Below are 27,706 nucleotides of genomic sequence, written 5' to 3'. Positions count from 1 at the left end.
GGCAAAACCCTGCCAGTTCAGACTCTCACTCTGAGACCAACACTGCTGTGAGGAATGCAGCTCCAGGCCCGTACCTGCAGAACCTGAGGAGAACCGGGACCACCTGAGAACCTTCAGTACAGCTGATCATCACTACAGAACCGCAGCTAGAATACAGGTAATAAACAACTTCAACTTTACTCTTTACACTCATTTATTCATGGTTTTTTTTAATATTTAATGCAGTTTAATTATTATTTCTATGCTATACAGCTTTGCTAGTTTCTATTCAGTCTGAGTAAACTGCTAAACTTCTCAGGATCAGTGTAACATTTATAAATTCATTCATCTGACAATTTAACCCTTTCAGACCTGAATTATCTCCAGTGAAGAAAAAAAAAACACTGAGGAATGCTGTTTAATCTCTGTAACGCACCGAAAAGAGGATTAGAATATTTAGTAGAATATTCTACTATAAAATCTATATAGCAAATAAATCCAATTAACTAAAATATTTTATTTCTATTGCATTATAAACCTGTGTGTGTAATATTCTATACTTTATATTGACCTTTTTATTAAAACCAAAAAAAAAAAAAACATCCCTAAACAGTACAAAAAAAACATAATTAAAAAAAGTGTTCTAAATCACATTCCAAAATCTAAATTCCAAAACAGAAAACTGAGGGTAAAACTTATTCATTATTTAACTCTTATCATTTGGTGTAGTATAGAAGAAATAGAAGTTTTTTAATCAGTTTTTTCAATGTTCTATTTTTTTGTTATATCTATACCTCAAAATTAGAATTTCAGGAAAAATGGGAAAAAGTATATCCTCTTAATTTTCAGATTTTTCTGATCCATCATGTAACAAAACTATGTTGCATTAATGTCTAAACAAAATGCCTAAATTTCCTTCAGGATCAATAAAGTAAGTGTCTGTCTGTCTGTCTGTCTGTCTACAGTATCTATGGTCAGTGTAATGTTTAATTATTTAATTTTCTAACAGTTTAAGGCGAAATGCAAAAAGTCAATTCATCTGTTTCTATTTCCGCCCCTCACAACCTAGGACAAATGGAAAAATTCATTTTCTGATTTTTTTTCTCTTTATTTTCTGATTTTTCCATATTTGCATTTTTAAAGTTGGATTATAACATCATATATGTGTTACAAGACACAAAAAAGGACAAATCTGAAAATTGAGAGATTCAACTTTTATTTTTTCTTAAAATTCTGTTTGTAAAATCTGAAATGAAAAAATAAATAGATACTGATATCATTGTTGAATTATTGAACCAGGCTCTCTCCAACAAGCCTGGATCAATAATTCAACAATGATATCAGTTCTATATCAGATTCTGATGCACAAATATAATGCAATGAAACTGGTATTGGAACGGGTGTATCTGTAATCAAGTCAAATCAAGTAGTTTTATTGTCAGTACTGCATATGTACAGGACATACAGAGAATTGAAATTACGTTACTCTCCTTCCCAATTTTACAGCAAGTACAGATAATAGATATAATAAAAGAGAATGGGAGACACTATGTGTACAATACAGCAGGGACACAAATAGACATACATGAGACAAAAACAAGGTGCAGTAGTGTGGGGAGAAATAGATATATAAATATAAGTAAAAAAATATATAGATATATAATATAAAAGAGTGGGAGACACTATATGTACAAAACAACAAGACACAAACATACGTAAGACAATAGTGCAATATTGATGGTGATTGAGATGGAATGACAGTATAAATAGTATATATCAGTAGTGCAAATATGGTATATGGTATATAGCTTAAGGCTGGTAAAGTGAATGAGTGCGTAAGTCCTTAAAGTTCACAGTTTTTGGGGAATTAAAGTGCGTATTGACAGTGCGAGTATATCAGTAGTGCAGATATTGGGTGTGTAATCATTAGGGCTGAACGATTTTGGAAAATAATCTAATTGCAATTTTTTATCTATAAATTGCGATTGCGATTTAAAATGCGATTTTTTTGTCTTCTCAAGTATTTTTCAACAACAGAAGCAATAAATCAATCTGTTTAATAATAAACAATGTCAGATTTACTTAAAGCACAGATAACAATAAAGCAAAAAAATCTATGCTTTTCCTTTTCACCATTTGTTTTTTTTTATAGAAAAATAAATAGATAAATAGCTTTTCCTTTTCACCATTTTTTTTAATTAGGAAAAACAATAGATATACAAAATTTAACTTACTGCTCTCCAGCTAGTAACATCATGAAAAATTCAAGTGCAAAAAACATAAAGAGAATCTGCTTTAACCAACTCGTTATTTTCTGTATTTGAAGACGCAGCACTGGTCGTTGGCATTTTAGCCTTGCAAATACCACACGAGGCTTTGTGGTGTTTTTTTAAATGCTGAAAAAAGTTTGTAGTGTTACCTCACGTCGTAGCAACAGTAGCAAGGCACGTTTAGCACAGTACCTGACGTTGAGCAGCATCTTCTTTTTTAAAGCCAAAGTAATTCTACACAACTGATGTGTTCCTTCGAGCCTGAAGCCATTGTGCAACAAGGGCGTGTTCACACCTGTAGTTCGTTTCTAATGAGTTCGTTTACTTGGAGCGTTTTCTCGCTCTGTTCGGTCTGGTTTCCCACAGCCATAAATGTAAACGCACCAAAACTGCATCAATAAACCACGCGAGCAGCCTGTGTCCTCTGATTGGTCAGAGCTGTCTGACACGGGAGTACATTAAATATAAATATACGAAAAAAGTAAATACAGCGAGAAGATTTTGTGTTCCAGCGCAAATATCTGTGCTTTAACACTGAACGCTGAAACGCTGCACTTTCAAACACAGTGTTTCTGCATGCAGCGCAGATTTATACATAATAAACAGAGTCACGCGGCTGTGAGCAGTGAATGCAGCGCAGATTTATACATAATAAACAGAGCAGTGAATGCAGCGCGTGCATGGACACAGTGTTTGTTCACAGCAGTGGTAATTAGCGTTATCTGGCTAATATATCAGTTTAAACTGTGCTTGCTTTATCAGCAGTTTAGCTCAAATAAATGGATTATATTTAATAGGTGGATCCGATCGAGACCGGATCACGTTCTCACCACAAGCGAACAGCTCCAGAGTTTGTTTGGTACCTAGAGGAGCTGGTCTCGGTCCGGTTCTTTTGATCCGCACCCGAGTGCGATTACTGTTTTTACACCTGCTCAATGGAACCGCACTAAAGTTACAAACGGACCAGAGTTTGTTTTAACCGGACCAAATAGTGCTGGTGTGAAAACGCCCTAAAGTGCGCTGTGTTGACTTCACTTCTCCACCTCCCTGCCTTCTGCTCGGGTATGCTCCGCTCGTCCTCGGCTTGGCTCGCTCCCAAGTCACGTGATCAGTCAAATCGCAGCCAGTGCGGTTAGAGAATCGCGTTTTAAAATATCGCGAGATTATCGCAAATGCAATTAATCGTTCAGCCCTAGTAATCATTATGATATGACTCCTAATTTCAATAAGATCACAGATCTTTCTTCTGAGTGTGAGTTTAGGATTTACTCCACAGCTCAGTGTGTTGGGTAAGAGCTCTTCTGATGCACATAATGTACAGAAAGGCTATGACGTAACCTGAAAAAAAAAAAAAAAAATAAATAAATGTATATATAAAATTCTAAAATAAATAATTAAAATTGGTTGAAATTTTATTTTCTCTATACTAAATGGGAAAAATAAATGCTAAAGTTGTATACCCCATTTTCTATTTTTGAATAAAGCTTGATACAGTCAGAAAATAAAATCCACACCTCAGTGTGTGTTGAGTAAGAGTTCTTCTCCAGTATGAATTACACACACACACACACACACACACTGAGGCACATTTTGTACAGAAAGTCTATGACGTAACCTTAAAACAATACGCAGCACTCTCTAGTGTTTTCCTCCTTTGTGAGGGTGTTTCCAATAAAGTGTCAGAGAGGTGTTGGTTTTCTCAGACTACAGAATGAAGGTTACGGATGGCTGGTGATGGGAGGGACGAGTTCCAGCTTGAAGCTGTTGCATCAGGCCGAGGTGCTGAAGCTTCCTTTGTGAAAAAAGTATACCTAAAAGTATTTAAAGTATGTTCAATTAGGTAAAGAATACTAAAAATGCATTTTTTTATTTAATATGCTCAGTGACAATACAAATTAAACAGTGTTTTGATAGAAATTATATGTCATGGCATTAAATACTGTTTAAAATGCACTCTTTTTCTTTAGCAAATTAGTACATTTACAATATACTTCAAGTGTATTCAAAAAATGATGCTTAAAAACACAAACTCAAATCTCACGGTTCACAGAAGATATGAAAAAAGCGTTCAAAAGCACAACCTAATGCTTTTATGTTGTATTTAAATATAGCTTAATTACAATTAAAATATACTTAATTTATATATACTTAAGTTGTTCTGAAATAGTACATGTATTATGTATTTAATGCTAAAAGTATGTACTTTACCATGTAAAGTATACTTTTAAAAGTATACTAAAATACACTTTTAAATACTTAAAATACACTATTAAATCAAAATCTTAATTAACCTCCTGAGACCCACACTCTTGCTTGGTGCGCATTTTTAATTTTAGTTATTTTGGATTGGTAGCACCTAAAACTAGTATAAAAACAGTAGTTTATTTAGTTTTCTATTTTATTGTAGCTTCCAAATCTTGCTAAAATTTGACAGAAATGCAGATTTATTTATTTTTTTTTGGTACATAAATACACTAGTCTCTGTGGAGCCCTGACCACCCATCACAATCTCATTCCCACACTTTAATAAGTCGTGGCCACGCTTTTTAGATTTCATTAGCAACATCTACTGCACTGCTCCGTTTACAGATAGATCTTTACCTAGTATAGTAGTTTTTTTATAGCCTTATATATTTTCTATACTTCTGTGGTTCAATTCATGTTTAAATATATTTCTTATTGTATTGTTGCTATCTATCTATCTATCTATCTATCTATCTGTCTGTCTTTTAAACATGACATCATCCTAGGGATGTTTCAAAAACCCAATTGTATCTATCTATCTGTCTATCTATCTATCTGTCTATCTATCTATCTATCTGTCTATCTATCTATCTGTCTATCTATCTATCTGTCTGTCTTTTAAACATGACATCATCCTAGGGACGTTTCAAAAACCCAATTGTTTTGTTTTATGGTGCAGGGAAGCAGTAATTTAATGTCCTCATATGAGGACACAGGGTCTTAAGAGCTTAAATCTAAATTTCTGCCTCTTCCCAGACTTTATATTTATTTAAAATTTCTACAATTCTCCTGCTATCAATGCCCTCAACAGAGCTCATACATAATCCACAAACTGAGGGTAGTTTCACCAAAAAGTCTGTTTCTTTTCTTTAGGCGAGTTTCAGTGGGAGTGCCTATTGTTCTAAACAATGAATGGTTTCAGTAGAGGGTGTTGTCTGTGTCCACACCCAAACACACGGAACCCCCACCAGCATCATCCAGCCCCCCTAAACACATTCTCCAAAATCCAGCACAACACGTTCTTTTACTACTACTACTGTCACCATATACAGCTCTGAAATAAAAGAGCACCTGAAAATGATGAGTTTCTTTGATTTTACCAAATTAAAAACCTCTGGAATATAATCAAGAGGAAGATGGATGATCACAAACCATCAAACCACCAAACTGAACTGCTTGAATTTTTACACCAGGAGTAAAGCAGCATAAAGTTATCCAAAAGCAGTGTGTAAGACTGGTGGAGGAGGAGAACATGCTGCCAAGATACATGAAGAAAACTGATTAAAAAACAGGATTATTCCACCAAATATTGATTATTTCTAAACTCTTAAAACTTTATGAATATGAACTTGTTTTCTTTGCATTATTTGAGGTCTGAAAGTTCTGCATCTTTTTTGTTTTGAGCCATTTCTCATTTTCTGTAAATAAATGCTCTAAATGACAAAAATTCAAGCAGTTCAGTTTGGTGGTTTGATGGTTTGTGATCAGGAGGTTTGTGATTAGTGTACCTTATTTAACAGAAACATTAGATCCGATTATATGACACCATTAATAATCAGACTATAATAATGATGATGATAATGATTACAGCACCATTAAAAGTGGGAAAGTGTACGGCTATTAGAGAGTGTTGTAGTCTGAGTATCAGAGTAACAGTACCAGCCTGCTATACCACACCAACCTGTTTTACCACCCCAGCATCCCAACTACTGATCAACAGGAAAAATAACTGTACATATACTATATAAGGGCTATTCCATCCAATGGGGGCCATTTGCTTGTTGTAACTTAAATTAAACTTATTTTTATAATAACACACATATTTAAATATTTAAAACATATACTGCTCAATCTCAGGCAGCTTTACTTCATTTTTACAGGGTTTCTAATCAGAAGATGTTTACAAAAAGTCATGTGACATTTAAAAAGCATGTTTAAAATCAAGTCCACTAATTCCTTTGATTTTTCTTTTAAGAAAGCGTTTCTGTTTGTGATAAATAATTGATATTTATCAATTATTTAAAATTATCAATTATTTTTTATCAATTATTTAAAAAAAAATCAGTATATATGCATGCACATTGTACTTTTCTAAAATTTGCAAAGCAATTTTTTTTTTAAGAACACTGAACATTTACATGCAATTTACTAAACAAATTGATCAAATGATGAACCAAACAGAAATTGAAAAACTCGTTTACACTAACTAACATTCCCATTAAAAAAAAATCTATAAACCAGGGGACTGAGCGCATTCTAGTGATTTTCCCAAAATCAGTATTTTAAAATTAAACCAATAAGATGTAAGAATGAATGTAGGTAACAGGACTGAGTGTTGAGACTGAGTTCCTCAGTCATCGTTACAATAAGATCAAATATACAGAAAAACTAATGAGGGAACTTAATTCTGGTCTTACCATGATCTTCAGAAGAAGAACCACCTGATGTCACTTCCTGTTGTAGATGTCACTTCCTGTTGTAGATGTCACTTCCTGTTGTAGATGTCACTTCCTGTTGTAGATGTCATGTCCTGTTGTAGAATGTTCCCGATGTTTTAGATTCAGGGGTAATGTGTTACGGTAACAGGACTGAGTGAAACACAGGAACACAACTAAAATGTGTATTTTAACTTAAATATTATGGATTTATTATGATAATATATTGTTAAAGAATAGATGGGATTTGAAGTCACACAACAATGCAAAAAATAAATGACATCTCTGAAGGATTTTAATAATTATATATTTTATGGTAAAGTTTATAGTTAGAGAGTGGGGAGAGTTGTTAACAAATGTTATTTTTTCAGTGTTGTAAGTAGTTTTTATTAATGTTTTTAATTACATATCTTACTTTTGTAATTAGGTCAATGTAGAATACGCTATGATTAATAATAAAATGTATTTTAAAGTTATTTTGTGTGCAGATTTCTACATGTAATCATATCTCTGACTTTGTTTAATTCAGACTCACCCTGATGGCTCCTGCTCGGAAGAAGCGGCGCACTAACGGCTCTGCAGCTTCTAGCAGCTCCTTCACCTTCGTGAAGTTCCAGAGTCAGGACTTCGAGAAGCTGCAGCAGAAATACACAAACACAAAAGAGAAATTCATCGATGAGAAATTCCCCCCACAGAAACGCTCCATCGGCTCCGGCCTGCTCTCCAAAAAGCAGATGGATAAACTGGTGTGGATGAGGCCCTCGGTACGTTAGCATTTATCAACTCGTAAAAATGTGTAAAAACAATCATATAAACTCAGGAACAGTTGTAATCATAGTAAACTTATGAAAACATGAACCAAAACTGCACTATAAAAAATGACTGCATTTACATTCACTTCATAATCTGATTAAGAACATCATAGTTAAGAGTAAATAAACGAATCAATATATTTACGCAAATCCCCTAGTTTACGTGAATCAGAGCAAAACTCAATATAAACTCAATATACACACACACAAATTATATATATATATATATATGTGTGTGTGTGTGTGTATATTGAGTATGTGTATGTATATATTATATATATACATACACATACTCCGGTTAAGATTATTTATACACGCACTGAGACATCCCAGAATACTCTGGTTAAGAGTATATGTACACGCACTGACAAATCCTAGAATGCTCCGGTTAAGAGTATATATATACACTGAAAAAAATCCCAGAATACTCCAGTTAAGAGTATATATATACACGCACTAAGAAATCCCAGAATATTCCGGTTAAGAGTATATATATATATATACACGCACTGAGAAATCTCAGAATACTTCAGTTAAGAGTATATGTACACACACTGAAAAAATCCCTGAATATTCTGGTTAAAAGTATTTATACACACACTGAGACATCCCAGAATACTCTGGTTAAGAGTATATATACACACACTGAGAAATCTCAGAATACTTCAGTTAAGAGTATATATACACACACTGAAAAAAATCCCAGAAAACTCCGGTTAAGAGTATATATATACACGCACTGAAAAAAATCTCAGAATATTTCGGTTAAGAGTATATGTACACACACTGAGAAATCCGAGATATACACGCACTGACAAATCCTAGAATGCTCCGGTTATATATATATATATATATATATATATATATATATATATATATATATATATATATATATATAAAAACGCACTGAGACATCACAGAGTACTCCGGTTAAGAGTATATACACTCACTGAGAAATCTGATTACTGAGCTCAAATCCAGCTCTTTAGATTATTAGACTTAAGATTTTAACGTGAGTACTTAAATAATCAGTTAATTGCAGTAATCTGATAATAAACTGATTTGTTAGAGTACTCAGCGATTCATACAGCCTGTCTTCATTATTGCCAGCACTAACTGCTACTTCTGAAGTTTTATTAATGAGTCAATTGTGTCAAAGTGCCGAAAACAGCAGAAATAAAGACCCTGAGTCATTATAAACTATACTGAGCTGTAGAGAATGTAGGTTTAGTTTAGATCAGGATGTTCTGAGAACAAGCTGCAGCAAGTTTATACCCTGTAGATCTGCCTGCTCACACACGCTTTTACTACCAACTCACCACACACTTTAAAACATATACTACATACAGAGTACCACGCTATTAACCCTTTAATACTATCTAAACTTTACCTCAATTAACACAACACTGTGCTCTATCTACACAACAGTATAACAATGTATCAATTAAGATTCATATATAGATATATACACATATATACATAAATACACACATTAATTATATCAGTCGATGCTCCATCTATGGATACACCTACAACTCATTCGGTTGGTACATCGTGCTGCCCAGCTGAGACGTTTAAAATAAAGTATATACTAGTATTTTAATCAACACTGCGAATATAATTGTAATTGCATTTTACATTTCTTATATTCATTCTTTTATTTACATTTAATTATCCCCTATAAAAACTTTCATCTTAAGACCAAGTGTGATTATTTTACATTTTTATATTTTATTATTTTAAATTTGAAACATTAAGTTTGTTTTACTCAAAATCAACAACAAGTTTGTCTTAAATTTAAAAACAGTCACACATTTTTGTACTGCTTGTTTACTATAACTGAATTACACAGCTAGCGTACAGCTAGCATTTGCTAACTAGCCTGTAACTTAATACGGTGGTTAACTTGCAGTTTTACTGTATTTGCTTAAGTAAAAAAGAAAAGTAACTTTAAAATTAACTAAATGTTGTTCAGCTACAGTAACTGCACCATGTGGCTAAAGTTAGCTTTAGCTCCAGTTAGCCAGTTATATTAGCATCCTAGCTAAGTTACCTTTACCTCAGGATAATTCTACAACATGCCTTTTCTCTAAAACAGAAAGGACTAAAATATAAATTGGGCATAAAACTGTATTATTTCGTTTTTTACTATTTTACTGTAAAGAAGAAATTGATTTATTATTTTCTACAGTTTTTAGTTTTTCATTTATGCCCCTGACAATCAGAATTGCAGACTAATTGGTTAACGAGTTAATGACACATAATCAGTTCTCTCTCATTTTATTACACATGTAGCACAATACATATAATACAACACAGAAAAACACAGTGTGCTACAGCCCTGGCAGCACCTAAATAAAAATGTGTGCTTTACTGGAGTGATCATATAGAGCAGGTTTAAACCTGTATCTACCTCATCACTGACAGCAGCTCACTGCCTGAGGAATTCAGAGTGTTCCTCACACACAGCGAGAGATTTATTACTGAAGAACTGCTCTGATTCACAGAGAAATCAGTCAGATATGATCTGGGACTCCTACACTGACGTGTGATTTATCCGCTGATGCTGTTTTAATAGGAACTGGTGGAGGACCCGCGTCTGGTTGTTGATGGAGAGTCCAGGTTTGACTTCGCTCAAGGAGAACTTGGTAAATTTACAATGTTTCATATTCACTAAAACATAACTTTAAATTTATCATACAGTTTTTATTCTAGCGCCCAATGTTGGCTTATCTCCCCTCAAACATACTTTTCAATATCATTGAAATGTTCAAACTTTATTTCAGTAATTCAGTTGAAAATGTGAAACTTATATTATATAGATGTATTAAGCACAGATTGATATATTTTAACCTTTATTTATTTTATTGTTGATTAGGCCTGGACAATATTTCGATATCGGTATTTATCGCGATAAGAAATGTTTCAATAACGGTGATATCATTTTTGTGGCATATCGATATTTATTATTCACAGAATAATTTTAGCGGCGTCAGTTCACTGCAGCGCTGAACACAATCAGCCTCCGTGCCGGTCTACGTCAGTGCGTGATGACGCAATCATACAGGCACGTAGCCAGATAAGATAGGCTAGGCTAGGCTAGACCTGGGTCGGCTCCGCTCCGGTCCGCACCTAAAATCTCCCGCGATGAAGCGAAACCAACCCTAACCGAGCAGATCTCGGCTCCGCTCCTCTCCGCACCTAAAACCCACCCGCGACGAAGCAAAACCGACCCTAGCCCTAGCAGAATGAGTGCACCTGACGCTTCCACAAGTGATTAAACAGAATAAATAGTTGAGTTGCAGGTCTAATTCAGTGGTTCGGCGTTCAAAGGTCATGTTTTTATTTTGCTACATGCAGCATTGATTTATTCTGACCATTTTTTATTTCTAAAGTATTTCTAAAGTTTTTGTGAGAGGAGGCTTTAAAGACTTAAATTAAAATTTCAGACAGTACTGTACAGATTTCCATTGCAGGGATTCTTAGCAGTTTTTCTGAGGCCTTCAAAGTATTTATATTGATATCGAAATTATATCATATCGACCTAAATTAAGGAATATATCGTGATATAAATATCGTATCGTCCAGCACTATTGTTGATGATTATGGTTTACAGCCAATTAAAACCCAAAAATCAGTGTCTCAGAAAATTAGAATATTATATAAGACCAATTGGTACTTTTGGCAATGTGGACAATCCTGCTGAAAAATGAAATCTGCATCTCTATAAAAGTTGTTTTCAGCAGAGGGAAGCTGTAAGATATGAAGTGCTGTAAGATTTTGTGGGAAAACAAAACTGCACTGACTTTAGACTTGATAATAAAACACAGTGGATCAACACCAGCAGATGACAGACATGACATCACCATCACTGATCATCAGTACATTTTACATTTCATTTAAAGTAAATGAAGGGAGCAGAGTCTGGAGGAAGAGTGGAGAGACACACAGTCCAAACTGCTCGAGGTCTAGTGTGAAGTTTCCATGTGAAGATGTGGATTTCATTTTCCAGCAGGATTTGGCACACTGCCCACACTGCCAAACATACCAATTGGTCTTATATAATATTACAATCTTCTGAGACACTGATATCTGTGGGAAATAAATATGTTCCGAATCCTGTACGTTTTATTGTGTGTACATTTACCTCTGAATTAAGGGATCGTTTAAGAGTCGTACTGAGAAAAATGCTAACTTTAAGCTAATGCTACAGCGCAGCTGCAGAGATAAGCAAGGGACACCAGCGAACTCCGGATGCAGGTTTACAGCATATTACATACAGCTGATCCAACATGTTTGGATGTTTGGTGTTTCTGGCTGATTGTTTTAGTACATTAAGCCACGTTAAGATTGGTTTAGTAGGGTTAGCTCTGTGGTTTTGGAGTAACTCTGTAATGCTAGTTTTCCTGCTGTATCACTCAGCTCTCCTCAGTGAGGGTGAGATTGTGAGATAGTTAGTTAGTTGATTATTTGGATCAGCTGGTCTGTAATTAGTATAAATTATTGACCGTGCTTCTGAACAGTAAAAGCTCACTTTCTCTTATTATCTGCATTTTAAAGCTCTAACACAGACTACACTGCTTAACATCACCACACTGAAAGTGTTTTCACCTGTTTAAATGCTTTAATGATCCTAAATGTGAAGAAAAATAATAATCCAAAACATGACACGGCAGGAGTTTATTGGTGTTGCGCTGAAAAGAGTCCCCTGCCGATTTCTGCAGCTGCGCTGTAGCATTAGCTTAAAGCTAACTTAGCATTTTAGCATTACGACTCTAATCAAACGATCTTGTAATTCAGAGGATCCAGTGATATTTAGGAGGTAAATGTACACAGAATAAAACGTACAGGATTCTGAACTTATTTATTTACCACAGAATGTGACAGAGGTCAGTTTATAAAAAGCCCATTAATTTTTTCCATTGATCTGAACCTCTTAGACACGTTTTCAGTGGTCTATAAAGACTTAAAATAGATCACTCTGTGTGTAATACACTTATATAATATAAATTTCACATCTTAAACATTCTGAATTACTGAAATAAATAAGTTTAAATTTTTTAAGACAGTCTATTGTTATGAGGTGCACTAGTATATAATAAAACTCATGAGGCTACGTGCTGTTAGAGGTAGTAGCTAACTGGAACAAAGCGAAAATCAGGTAAATTAAAAACTTTAACTTACATTGCATCACAGACTCGAACTCGAAAACCACCCTGCAGTCCACACTGAACTATTTAAGAACTGTGAAGCTTGTGTTTGAGTCTCTGTGATCTCTCACTGCACACTGCTGCAAGACCAAGCACCTAATTACATAATTACAGCCAGCTTCCTGCTGATTGGCTGACGGGCTTATTGTGTGGACCAATGAGATGACTCATTAGAAGCTGAGATGATTAAAGTAGGGCTGGGGCGACGCGTCGACATAATCGACGTCATCGATTACAAAAATACATCGATTTGCATAACGTGCGTCGGCGCGTCGTAAACATGGCGGCGCCTGTGGAGAGCATTAGAGGTTAGATTGGGCCCAAAAATTCCAACTGGCTGTTTTCGGGCTGTTTTAATGAGCGAAATATGATCAGAATTATGTTAATTAACACGGTAACATAGAAGCATAGAACTATTATTTAATTAAAATGATTTTTAAGAACAGCTAAACACAGTTCTGCATATCAAACGCGGAGGAGTTCACGTGCGAGAGACACAGAGAGAGAGAGAGAGACACAGTGAGAGAGACACAGAGAGAGAGAGAGAGACACAGAGAGAGAGAGAGAGAGAGACACAGTGAGAGAGAGAGAGAGAGAGAGAGAGAGAGAGAGAGATTTGCGTGCTCTGATGTGAGCTACTCACAGGTGAAGGTTCTCTTTGATCTCCTCGTGCTCCTATTCTAGTCCCATTCATAATTCTGCAGCTCCCTCAGTGTTTTCTGTCGTATTTTGCGGCTAGCGCGAGCGCTTACAACTGACACCGCGGACCGCGAGGTGCCGCCGCGTTTGTGCAGAATCCGACTCTCTGCTGAATCTGACTCCCGCTTCGCGGACAGAATCGGCACAACACCCCCGCTGTAGAACTGCGGTAGTGAAAACAGCGCTTATAAATAAATTAGTTTAGTTTCACTTTCAGTTTTCGTTATTTTTTTTTAAAATAAAAATATAATTAAAAAACAGACGCCTACATCTCGGACTATTTTCTGGAGCCCGGGTCGGATTTACGGGCGGGCCTCGGGTCATGTCGGGTTCGGGCAGAGAATCTAAGCTCTAGAGAGCTTGGACTCCGGAGAGCAATCTCCAGCTACAAAAAAACGCCAGCGGGCATCTAAAGTTTGGGAGCATTTCACGCAAAAGGGCAACAATGTGGTCCTCTGCCATACGTGCAAAAGGAGCACTTGAAGCGCAAACATCCAGGAGCACTATGTCAACAGGGTCACACAGTAAGTTACCGTTTACATCAGGGTCTCCGCGGGTGTCCTTAAAAAGACTTAAGGCTGTCTACCAAAGGTTTTAAACCTGCCACAGGCAGAAATTATACAGTTTTGGTTTATATTTGTGCATGGCATTTCGCAGTTTCCAGAAACAGTAGCATTATTCATAAGTTCAGGTGTTTAGCTAAGCTAGCTGCCTTAAGTTATTTTAGCTAGCGCCGTCGGCGCTGCGGTGTCACACCGTATTCTGTCACCGTCGGAATTTTGTGACCAGTGCTCACGGTTATGAGCGTTCATTGGCAAAACGGAAGCTTTCTATACCTACACCTTACCCTCAGCCCTAAACTTAACCGTTTTGGCCAGTCGGGGTAAACATTAGAAACGAACACGTTTCGAATCGGCCAGTGCTCACGGTCTGCTGAGAACTACTTGCCAGTGGTCACAAAATCTAGCGGTCACAGAAAACAGTGCAACACACGGTTGTGGTGTATGGGAGCTTATCCATTTTTAGCGTTATAGAGCTAAACAACGTGCTGTACATGTAAGTGATTATAAGTGTGGGGTTTGGTTTAGTAGGCTTGTGTTGTTGTTGTTGTTATTATATATAAATATAGTAATTTATCGTTTGCTTTAAAACGTAAAATAATTATTTAAATATGTTTCTCAATGAATAGATTAGTCGACTAATCGAAAAAAATAATCGTTAGAATAATCGTTTAAAAAATAATCGTTAGGGACAGCCCTAGATTAAAGGCTCTTTATGCAATAGGAATCTCTAGAGCAGGTAAAAATGAACATTTTGAAAATTTGAGGCGTATAAAACCCCAGTATTGGGTTGTAGAGTAGTGACAGAAGTGTGTTCTCTCGTGAAAAAGCTGTATATTTAAATATAATAATAGTGTATTTGAACTATATGGGGATAATAAAGTATATATTTTTTCCCCTATACATACATTTACCTACTTAATCTGTATTTCAGTTTACTATTAAAAAAAGTATACTTTATTTAACTGTGCTTATTGTGTACTGGCGATGTGCTTAATGAAAAACTAGTATTATTTTATAAAACTTCTTTTTATAACTCTGTTTTTAACTACATTTCTGCAATAAAACTGTACTTCAGTTCAATTTGTTGCTCATACTAACTAAAACTGTGCTGATTAACTTTTTATGTGTTAAAACTATACTTTAAAACGTTACCTATGTTTAACTAATGCTGGTAATGAGATATCTTGCTTTAGTTTTTATGTTTAAATGTATTTGTTAGATTTATACTTTAAACACACTTTTAACATGTTTTAATGTTCAGTCGGACAGCTCACACAAATATACTTAAAGTGTATGAAATAGTGGCAAAAATAACATATGATTAGTATACTCAGTATAAATTCAGTGTAAAATTATATAATATTAACTATAAACAAGTAGTACATCAGCATAATTTAAGTATTCTTTTTTCCACAAGGGTTTTCTCTGTGGTATGATAGTGATAATAATCCCAGCTGTCCCAAAAAAATTCCTCTAAAGATTCCTGTAGCTTTACTTGTATAAACAGGTTTTCAACGAGCTTTTACTGCTCTGTTAAAACAGACGTATTAAAAACAGCATATTGTTAGTGTCTACCCTCATGAAAAGAAAGTATACATAAGAGCATTAAAAGTATGTTCAAATTAAGTAAAGAATACTAAAAGTGCATTTTCAATTTATTATACTTAATAAATCATACATATTAAATATACTTTCTCTGTATTTCCAAAAAATGTATTTAAAAAAAATAAGCAATATGTTTAAATTAAATTAAGTCCACAGGAGGTATACGAAAAAGCACAAAAAGCTCAATCTAATGCTCTATGTTGTGTTTAAATAAAGCTTAATTACAATTAAAATATACTTAAGTTGTAATAAGTTACCAGATGTTGTTTCAAATTAGTACATTTAGTATGTTTTTAAGTACATATTAATTTTTATGCTAAAAGTATGTACTTTTCCATGTTAAGTATTTTTTTTTAATATAGACTTAAATACACTTTTCTTTTACAAGGCAAGGTAAGAACATTTTGTGTCAGATGTAATCTACACATCTGAGAATGAAGATATTTTTTTTGTTATAATAATAAATTACTATATTATTATTTTGCACTGAAAGCTGTGGCTTTTAACAGCAGTGAAACACCGGTCAGTGTTGTAAAGAAAGTTAAAAAGGTTAGGAAATCTCATGAAATCCTTTGTTTTTACCATATTTCTGATCTTCACTCTGTTCTTCAGGGAACTGCTGGTTTCTGGCTGCGATCGGAGCGATCACGTTTCAGAAGGAAATCATGGATAAGATCGTTCCGGTTGATCAGGCGTTTGGACCGGGTTATCCGGGAGTCTTTCACTTCAGGGTGAATACTGTACATCACTATTATCACTACACAGGATTATTTATTATTACCAGCATGAGTTTCTCACCAGAACGTTGGGGAAAGTTGCGATGCTCATTGCTATCTTACACCCCACCAACAGTGTATATTACCCCTTTAAACCCTGTGTCCATTACAATGGACATAATATATTTCCTTTTTGTAATGTTGCGTTGCACATTACACTAATTGAGGCTAGCTTTTGTCCATTAGAATAGAGCTAATGACCAAGTTTACAAGCCAATGAAATGGCAGCTCAGGCATTAGAGCATGGCAGCACTCTAAAGCCAACCAGGCAAAGTTAAAATTGCTATTTTTACTAATATTATGTGATTCAGACACTTTAATTATGTTTGTTTTACATAAAAATGTTTATATCAAATATAAAATTAAAACATTAAACAAAGGCTTCCAATACAATGGCTATTAAAAAAAAAGAAAAAAATATATATATATGATTTAACTGGATTTTATATTATGGTATTATAGTATCTCATTTTGTGTGCATTACTGGTACAAAACAGTATTTTTATATAGTTACATCACTTTAACATCACTCAGGATTGAAAGGGTTAACTCCTTCCTCCTGCCTGGTTTAAACAGCCGCAGAGCTTCTGAATATATCTACACTGATGGGTGTGGTGTTCTGGAAATGAGGTGTGTTCAGGTACATTTCTGGAGTTTTGCTTGTTTATCTTGGTAACAGAAAACACAGGAGCTCCACTGACTGAATACAACCTAGAGCTCACCGTTAAAATAGCAGTCCGCCAAAGTCAGAGATCATCTGACTCTTAAAGGGAATGAAGAGCAAGAGACACTCTGATTTGTTTATTTCAAGTTACGCCCAAAATTAACCACACTCACAATTAATTAAGAGAATTAGTATATGTACTTCAAACGTTGACTGAAGACTTATCTTTTCAAAGAGTTTCTAAACTAATCATAAAAAAAATAATAATCTCCTAGGGTTCTAAACATGATTGAGCTCTGTGTATCTCTTGATCCTAGTCTACAAACTAACAATGGATATTTTGAAGTAAACAATGAAGCACTGTTGTAAGTCGCTCTGGATAAGGGCGTCTGCTAAATACCTTAAATGGAAATGGAAATGTAATGTACTTTGTAAGTTTCAAGCTGCGTAAGGTGTACTTTTCCTGTCGTTACGATAGCAAAGACACACTGACACACTGCCCTAAATCAAGCTGAATTGGTGTAGGGTCCCTGATCACTGATTAACATTTGCCCAGATCAGGCTGTAAAATGCTTTGTTAATTAGTTAAACTTTTGATCTCAATGATTTTTATAGTTAACAACTGATTTAGATAACTGTAATTTTTTAATTAAGAGGTATTTTCTTTTATTACAGACAAGTTCTGCATGATCGTTTAAATAATTTTTTTACATTTGCATTTTCTCTGTGCGAGTACGTATTACTACCCGTATGTGTCTCAAACCGCATAAAGTTTATTTAATTTATTTAATTTTATTTCTTACATTTTCTCATTTTTATCTGACAGTTTTGGAAGGCTGGGAAGTGGATCGATGTTGTGATTGATGATAAACTGCCGACGATTGATGGAGAGCTGATTTTTCTCGACTGTAAGACTCGGAATGAGTTCTGGCCGGCACTGCTGGAGAAAGCGTACGCCAAGTAGGTCTCCTCACATCCGTAAAACTAACTGTATTAAACTGTAGATTTGTGGAACCATGGATTGTGAAACCAAAACTAACCAAACTAAATGTACAGAACACAATGAAACGCACAATGCATGGATTCTGATCTGAAGGTGATCTTTAGGTGTGATAAATGCCCTAAAATGGGTACGATAGCAGTTAGAAAGTCCTGATGTTGAGGGCATGTTTATAATGGATGAAATGAAATGTAAATTCCTTCAGGGATGTTCTCCAGAAGTTTAGGCTTCAGGTAGTCCTCTCATTGTGATGCTGGTTGGTACAGGCGTCTGTTAGCTGATGTATCAGAGCTGGGGATGCGGTGCTTTCCTCAGAGCGTGATGTGATGCTGCCTAGTGATGGTACATTGATTGTATTACAAGCGGAAGTCCTAATGAATGAATATAAAAACAGAATATAGGAATGATGATCTCAGTGCTTGTTTTTTAGAGTCTGTGGTTCGTACGCGGCGCTGCACGGCGGGTTTATATCAGACGCTCTGAAGGCTTTCACCGGGGGAGTGCATAAGTTCTTCAGTCTGGGTGAAGCTCCGGATATACTGTGGGATCTGATGGATAAAGCAGCCCGGTGTGGAGCCCTCATGGGCTGTGGAACTCCTCCAGGGGTAATTAAACACCACATACACCCTAATACCCCACTGCCCACTCTACAAAATACTCTATATTTATATAAATAAATAAATCTAAAATATAGTCTACAGTTTTTTAAAAAAAAGTACCGTATTTTTCGGACTATAAGGCGCACCGTATTATAAGACGCACTATCAAAGAACGCCTATTTTCTGCTATTTTTCCATACATAGGGCACATCGCATTATAAGGCGCGTTAAGTGACACTAGAAAGGGTGCCTATATCAAAGTGAACAGGGGTGGCGCCATGTTTCCCTTCCCCCACCGGGGGTGGTCGCTTGCCGGTGGAGCGTCTCAGTATACAAAATATAGCTCTTTCAAAGTCAAACGAGTGCTGGATATTAATCTACACAGATTCCTCTCCTGAAAACTGTTTATTTGGGTGAGTAACGTGCTTCAGTTTATTTACCGTAAGCTTAGATTTCCAGATGTCCACTAAGGCTTGCTGCACCAGCGTTAGCATAGCTATCTGCTAGCACGCTAGCTAGTCACCTAAACTAGTAAAGTTAACCCAAACTCAAACGACAGCGTTACACTGAGTAATCCTGCGTGTTCTGGTAAGACAGTGAGATATTAGCTAGCGATTCGTCCCCCGTAGCTTGTTTTAACACGGTAAACAAGCAGATTACAGGCTGATAAAACTCACCTCTGAGAGAGTTAGCGCTTAGCATCTAGCTAATGCTAGCCAGGCAAAGCAGCACAGACTTACAGGCCGATAACTCACCTCTGAACGGTGAACGCTTAGCGATTAGCATCTAACTCTAATAATACTGCTCCAGCAGTATTAAAAGTGCTAAATTTAGAAAATACTGATCTCTGAACAGTGAAAAAGCTAGCTAGCTAAGCGGTTAGCATCTAGCTAATGCTATTGCTGCTCCAGCCTCGGAGCGGCACGGCTCTGCACGGAGTGTGTGTTTACTGCTCCTTACACCTGACGGGTAAAATTTAGATAATACTGATCTCTGAACAGTGAATAAGCTAGCTAATGCTATTTGCTGCTCCAGCCTCGGAGCTGCACGGCTCTGGACTCTGTATAGCACTGAAACTCTGTATAACGCTGCACGGAGTGTGTGTTTACTGCTCCTTACAACCTGACGAGTAAAATTTAGATAATACTGATCTCAGTGAATAAGCTAGCTAGCTTAGCGGTTAGCATCTAGCTAATGCTATTGCTGCTCAGCCTCGGAGCTGCACGGCTCTGTACTCTGTATAGCACTGAAACTCTCTATAACGCTGCACGGAGTGTGTGTTTACTGCTCCTTACAACCTGACGTGTAAAATCCATACAAAAGGCGCACCGTATTATAAGACGCACTGTCAATTTTTGTGAAAATTAAAAGTTTTTAAGCGCGCCTTATAGTCCGAAAAATACGGTATATGAACCCTTTGGGATTATACTTGGATTTCTGCATAAATTGGTCATTAAATGTGTTCTGATCTTCATTTACGTCACAACAATAGACAAACACAGTCTGCTTAAACTAAAACCACACACAAAATTATATATATGTTTGCATGGTTTTATTAAAGCATGTTAATATTCACAGTGAAGGGATAAAAGTATTTAAACCTCTAGAGCTAATGATCATCTTTACTAAGAGCTAATTGGAGGCTGGTTTTGGTTAAAGCTGCCCTGCCCTATAAAATACACACACCAGTTTTGAGTTTGCTGTTTTTAAGACGCATTGCTTGATGTGAATCATGCCTCACACTAAAGATCAAGCTCTCAGAAGACCTACGATCAATAATTGTTGATTTGCATGAAGCTGGAAAGGTTTACAAAAGTATCTCTAAAAGCTTTGATGTTCATGTGAAGAAAGAAAGAAAGTTCAGCACTGTTGCTGCTACTCTCCCTAGACGTGGTAAAGTCCTGTAAAGATGACTGCAAGAGCACAGCGCAGAATGATCAATGAGGTGAGGAAGAATCCTAGAGTGTCAGCTGAAGACTGAATACAGAAATCTCTGGCACATGCTAACATGTTTGTTGACAAATCTACAATAAGAAAAACATAAAACAAGAATGGAGTTCATGGGAGGACACCACAGTGTGTGAGGAGAAAAAAGGCACAGCACACCATTACCATCAAAACCTCATCCCAACTGTGAAACATGGTGGAGGGGGCATCATGGTTTGGGGCTGCTTTGCTTTGCTGTCTCAGGGTCTGGACGGATTTTGCCGTCATCAACTGAAAAACTGAAGCTCAACAGAGGATGGATGATGCAACAGAACAACGACCCAAAACATAGAAGAAGTAAATCAACAACCGAACGACTTTAACAGAAGAAAATAAATAAATACTCCTTCTGGAGAGTCCTGACCTCCTGAACCCAACTGAGATGCTGCAGCATCATGACCTCAAGAGAGCGATTCACACCAGATATCCCATAATATTATAGCTGAACTGAAACAGTTTAGTGAAGAGGAATGATCCAGAATTCCTCCTGACCGTTCTGCAGGTCTGATCTGCAGCTACAGGAAACCATTTTTTTTATTTATTTTTTTATTATTAGTTTAGGAACTCTTTGAAAAGATGTGTCTTCAGTCGACGTTTGAAGACGGCGAGTGACTCTGCTGTTCTGACATCCAGTGGAAGTTCATTCCACCACCTTGGTGCCAGCACAGAGAAGAGTCTGGATGTCTGTTTTCTGTGTGTTTTGAGTGATGGAGGTTCGAGCCGAGCCGTACTGGAAGCTCTAAGAGCTCTTGGTGCAGATCTGGCTTTGACCATCGCCATCAGGTATGAAGGTGCTGGTCCGTTTTTTGCCTTGTAGGCCAGCGTCAGGGTTTTGAATCGGATGCGGGCGGCAACAGGAAGCCAGTGGAGGGAACGCAGCAAAGGAGTCACATGACTGAACTTCGGAAGATTGAAGACGAGTCGTGCTGCCGCGTTCTGAATTAACTGTAGTGGTTTGGTGGCTCGCAGTGGAAGACCAGCCAGTAGAGAGTTGCAGTAGTCAAGTCTTGAGATGACAAGAGACTGCACAAGCACCTGAGTGGCATCCTGAGACAGAAACGGTCGAATTCTTCGGATGTTGTACAGGAGAAATCTGCATGACCGAGTCAGATTTGCAATATGGCTCGAGAACGATAACTGGTCATCCATTACTACACTGAGGCTTCTTGCTTCTGCCGATGGAGTGACCAGTGAGTTCTCGAAAGAGATGGAGAGATTGTTGTGAGGGCTTGTAGTTCCTGGGATGAACAGAAGGTCAGTCTTGCTGGGGTTGAGTTTTAGGTGATGAGAACTCATCCACATCGAGACATCATTGAGACATGCTGAGATGCGGGATGAAACCTGAGTGTCGGAAGGAGGAAATGAAAGGATTAGTTGGGTGTCATCAGCATAGCAGTGGTATGAGAATCCATGAGAAGATATTATTTCACCCAGAGAGCGAGTATAGAGTGAGAAAAGAAGAGGACCAAGCACCGAGCCTTGTGGAACCCCAGTGGAGAGTCTGCATGGAGCAGATGTTGCCCCTTGCCAAGTTACCTGGTAGGAACGGTCCTCCAGGTACGATGCAAACCACTGCCATGCAGAGCCAGTGATTCCAAGGCTGGTGAGGATGGAAAGGAGAATGCTGTGGTTGACCGTGTCGAAAGCAGCAGAGAGATCAAGCAGAATCAGAACAGATGACAGGTTAGTAGCTTTTGCTGCATGAAGCTTCTCTGTAACTGCAATGAGGGCAGTTTCAGTAGAGTGTGCAGGTTTGAAGCCAGACTGGTTTGGATCCTGAAGATTGTTCTGAGTGAGAAAGAGAGAAAGTTGGTTGTAGACAGCACGCTCAAGGACTTTGGAAAGGAAAGAGAGGAGAGAAACTGGCCTGTAGTTGCCAACGTCCAAGCTGTCTAGAGTTGGTTTCTTCAAGATAGGAACCACTCTGGCAGTCTTAAAAGTTGATGGAACATGACCAGATGATAGAGAGGTGTTAATGATGTGAGTGATGAACGGAAGGAGGTCAGGAGCAATTGTCTGAAAGAGGGAAGATGGTAAAGGGTCAAGTGGGCAAGTGGTTGGATTGTTAGAATGTAGAAGATGAAGGATTTCATCTGTGGAAAGCAGAGAGAATTGAGACAGAGAGGTAGAATGTGGAAGATAGAGCTTGGTGGGAAGGGTAGAGGCAGGGGGAAAGGATTGGCGGATATTTGCTACTTTCTCCTCAAAGGAGTTGACAAAATCATCCGGGGAGAGGGTTGTGGGAGGTTGAGGAGTGGGAGGGTTTAGAAGAGATGAGAAGATGGTGAAGAGTTTGCGAGGGTCAGATGCTGATTCTTCCAGTTTCCTTTTGTAGAAAGAGGATTTTGCAGCAGTTACCTCTGTTGAAAATCGGGATAGGAGAGATTGGTCTCAGTCAGAGCCAGGAAGTCCAGAGATTGAGCAGAGGCAAAAGCTGTGATGAAGTCAGCCTTCAGAACTGCAGAATGACAATTCCAGAGTCCCCCATGCACCAACACCTGAGAACTTAATGAACTAGGTGGGTACAACAGGTTGCTAGGATTGCGGTTTCTGCCCTGATGCCGGTGTCTACGGGTGTTGCAGGAGATGAGAGTAGGAATTTGGAAGCACATTGTCAAATCTTAAGTTTTACTGTTTGATTTGAAATTGAAAGACTCAAATTTGCTTATCAAAGAGTCAAAGAGTCCTTGCACAAACAACAACTGCAGGCTGTTAGCCACACCTCTCTAATTCACACCTTAACTAGCCAGAAACCACACCTGAATCAGCTACCCAAATCAACAAGTCCCAACAAGCCCAAGATTACAAAAACAGTTCTAACAGAATTAAGCTAAAAGTATCTTAAAGCCAGCCTACCTTACAAGCAGAGGATAATCAAGTAAACTCAAAGCACACTGCTATTTACTCTCACTGTGAATATTAACATGCTGTATTCAATAAAATCATGCAAATATATAATTTGTTTGTGTGGTTTTAGTTTAATCAGACTGTGTTTGTCTATTGTTGTGATATAAATGAAGATCAGAACACATTTAATCACCAATTTATGCAGAAACACAAGTATAATCCCAAAGAGTTCACATACTTTTTACTCTTGCAACTGTATATTATATAATACTATATTATATTATAAGTGTTTTTCCTAAATACTTTCTTACTTTTACTTGAGGAATAATTCAAATTAGCATTTTTACAGTTATTGTTTCATCTGCCCCTCTCTGTGTATTTCTCTGTATATTATTACTGATTAAACACTTTGATTATTGATTTTATGTGATTTTATTTTAGCCGACATCCGCCAACACAGTGTTACCCAATGGTATAGTTCAGGGCCACGCCTACACCGTCACTGGAGTCACCAAGGTAAACCTCAATACACTTCTACACGTCTTAGCCCCGCCCTATCATCTGTTTTCCCTGATGTTTTGTTTGTTACCCTGCCCCCTAGTTTCCTGCCCCAGGTGTTCCTCACCCTCTGCTTGTTTATAAGCCCTTTTATTTCAGTGTTCCTCTTAAGTCTTTTGTCAGATTGTTTGTTTGTTTGTTGTCTTTGCCTGGTCTCTGTTGTTTCTTAATTACTTAATCTATGTATTTTTCTTAGTCTTGTCTTCCTAGTCTTATATTTGTATTTGAGTTGAGTTTTTTAGCCGTGTTTATTTGTTTTTGCGTTATCCATCCTGATTTTTGCATTTGGTTAACTTTTTTCTTTAATAAATGAATATCTGCACTTATTGCAACTCCATTTTCCCATCCTCGTCTGTGACAGTGTGGATTTATTTTAGAAATATTATACATATTATATATTTGTTTTCAATTAAAAAGCTTTTTTTTGTTTTTACAAATAAGAGAAATGTTTAATGTAAAAAGTTCAATCATTGGAGTAAACCTTTTTTGTTCAGATTCACTGTTACTCTAAAATATTAAAAGCAGTAAAATAAACAGAATAAATAATTATTATTCTGTATACAGAGAAAAATAATAAAACTAAAACTGAAAGTGAGTGTTGTTGTGTGAGCAGGTAAAGACTCCGAATAAAGAGGTTAAACTGGTGCGGATCTTTAACCCGTGGGGAGAAGGAGAGTGGAACCAAAACTGGAGCGATAAGTAAGTTACACTGTAAATCTGTAATACACTAAAACATTACATTACTGACAACACAGTGACACTGTAAACACACAATTAGTTTCAACTTAGGCTTTAAAACTGCATATTTCCAAACATCACTCAGCTATTTTGAGTTTTGTGGCCGCGTGTAGATCTCAAGCAAAGATCTTTGAGTCAATTTATAATATCTGATTTTAGTCTTTTACTATTGACCGTTTCTTGTAGGCTTTAAGAACAAGGCTAATTTTCTGAGCTGCTAACTCTTTATACTGTTCACTTTAAAAAACATAAATAAATTGAGAAATAAAATGTAAAGTATTGCAAATATATATTTAATAATCTATATTATATTTAAAAAGAAGACTAAATACAAATCTGTTTAATTACTTGACAATAAAAACAAGTGCAAAACAATTGATATAACAGAAAATAAGAATTTCAGCATAATAACAAAAGTTTTAAGTCTAATTAACTATTATTACTTAATTATTACTTACTTATGGCAATTAAATACCGTAAAACTATTTAATTCAATATATCAAGTGAAATCTTTTTAACTGCACATTTACCATCCTGTTGTTAATCTGAATTTCAGCAACTAAAGCTGTAAATAATGTAGCATATATACAGCTCTGAACAAAAATAAGAGATCACTTAAAAATGATAAGTTACTCTTTTGACTCGTTTTACTCAAACACAAACCTATAAATAGCAAATTCAGAGAAACTGATTCAGAAACTGAAGTGCTCTCTTCATTTTTTCCAACTTAAATCATATAAATCAACTTAAATCAACTAATCACAAAAATATCTGTATAGAAATCCAGAAAGCTCGGCTCAGAGGAGCTCACTAAGTGTAAAAGGTCGATAAATTAATACACAGATATGAATTATCATAATATATTGTTCTTTATTTGATTTGTTTGGTTTGTTCAGGTCTTCTCTGTGGAAACAGGTGAGTGAGGAGGATCGTAAACGCTGGCTGGACAATAAAAACGATGGAGAATTCTGGTAAGCAGATCACATCAAATCTAAATCATTAACCATTAATTATCATATTATAATTATTATAATAGGAATAAAAACTGATTGGGTTTAATTATTATTTATTACCCATCACAAATTCCATTACCTGTTTTTCAGTATCCAGTATGACTTGATACAGGATTTACTACAGAATACTACAGTACTACAGTATCCATTATGAATTATAATTTAGTGTCCACTATGAATTCTTCTGACTTTTTCTTTGTAACAGTATCTGCTGTTAATCAGTATCTGTTTATCCAATTATTGATCCACTATGAATTATTCAATATCTATTATGATTGATTCTGTGACTATTATAAACTGTAACATACGTTTAAACCATTATTCAGTATCCACTTTGAATCATTCAGTATCTAATATAAATTATAATTTAGGTGTCCACTATGATTTTTTTAGTTTCTGCTACTATTTACATGGGTGAAAACAGTGAAAACTGTTGAATTGTGTTTTTATTAATTTTTATTATTTTGAGATTAATCTGAGTAAAAGCTGCTGTACAGATCTAGCGCTGTTTGTAAGAACTGGTTTTATTTGTGGATTCAGGGGAAATAAATCTGATTTCTGAATCTGAATCTGTTTTTTTCTGCTGCAGGATGTCGATGAAAGATTTCTGCAAATATTATTCAGATCTGGATATCTGCTGCATCAGCTCCACCTTCCTGGATGAATAACCTCCTGTTTCTAAGTCCTGCCATACCCAGTGCTAACCGCTAACACAGCGCTAAACTAGTCCTAAAAGATAACCCAGCACAAACTGCTAACTCAGCGCTAAATGCTAACCCAGTGCAATCTGCTAACACAGTGCTAACCACTAACCCAGTGCTAAACTAGTCCTAAAAGATAACCCAGCACAAACTGCTAACTCAGCGCTAAATGCTAACTTAGTGCTACATGCTAACCTAGCTCAAGCCACTAACTACTGACTCATCACTAATCACTAACCCAGTGAAAACCCACTAACCTAGTGCCAAACGCTAACCCAGTGTAAACCGCTAATTGCTAACCCAGCGAAAACCACTAACCCATCGTTAAACGCTAACCCAGCCCAAACTGTTAACCCAGCGCAAACCGCTGACCCAGTGCTAACTGCTAACCCAGTCTTAGCTGCTAACCCAGTGCTAACCATAACCCAGCACAATACGCTAACAAAGCGCTAACCCAGTGCAAACCGCTAACCCAGTACTAACTGCTAACCCAGCGCCCACCTAGTGCTAAATGCTAATCCAGCAAAAACTGCTAACATGGTGCTAAACACTAACCCACCACAAACTGCTAACCCATCAATAACCAATAAACGCTAACCCAGCACAAACCACTAACCCAGTGCAAACTGATAACCCAGTGTTAACTGATAACCCAGTGTTAACTGCTAACTCAACGCTAAACGCTAACCCAGCGCTAACCTAGTGCTTAAAGCTAACCCAGCACAAACTAACCCATCGCTAACCGCTCCCTATGTCCGTAAATTGCTTTTTATCACTGGATAATTAAACGTGCCTGATCATACACAGCAAATCCCCTCAGCTCTGATTTACATAATCTACATTCACCTCCAGATAAACACATTTAACCCCAGCGTATTTAACCCTGCAGATCATTATTAACCCTTTAGTTTACAGATAATCCCTCCATCATCACCTTCACTCTGCCCTGATCATCATCATCATCCTCATCATCATCACTCATCCTAATAAACCATTACCAACCCAGA

The 27,706-nt window shown here is 36.6% G+C and overlaps 1 protein-coding gene across 1 annotated transcript; it reads left to right on the top strand.

The window, feature by feature from the left end:
* Positions 1-27,706, top strand: LOC103039674 (calpain-9). The gene is made up of 10 exons (XM_049480085.1): positions 1-157; positions 7,458-7,692; positions 10,319-10,388; positions 16,430-16,548; positions 18,084-18,217; positions 18,688-18,862; positions 24,131-24,205; positions 24,861-24,946; positions 25,882-25,956; positions 26,588-27,706. Exons 2-10 carry the CDS (start codon positions 7,468-7,470, stop codon positions 26,664-26,666), a joined length of 1,038 nt encoding a protein of 345 aa, XP_049336042.1. The 5' UTR covers positions 1-157; positions 7,458-7,467; the 3' UTR covers positions 26,667-27,706.

This window comes from Astyanax mexicanus, chromosome 6 (genome assembly GCF_023375975.1).
Source record: "Astyanax mexicanus isolate ESR-SI-001 chromosome 6, AstMex3_surface, whole genome shotgun sequence".
Classification (NCBI taxonomy): Eukaryota; Metazoa; Chordata; class Actinopteri; order Characiformes; family Acestrorhamphidae; genus Astyanax; species Astyanax mexicanus.
The sequence above is the reverse complement of the archived record's forward strand: the minus strand, read 5'-3'. Positions and strand labels throughout refer to the sequence as shown.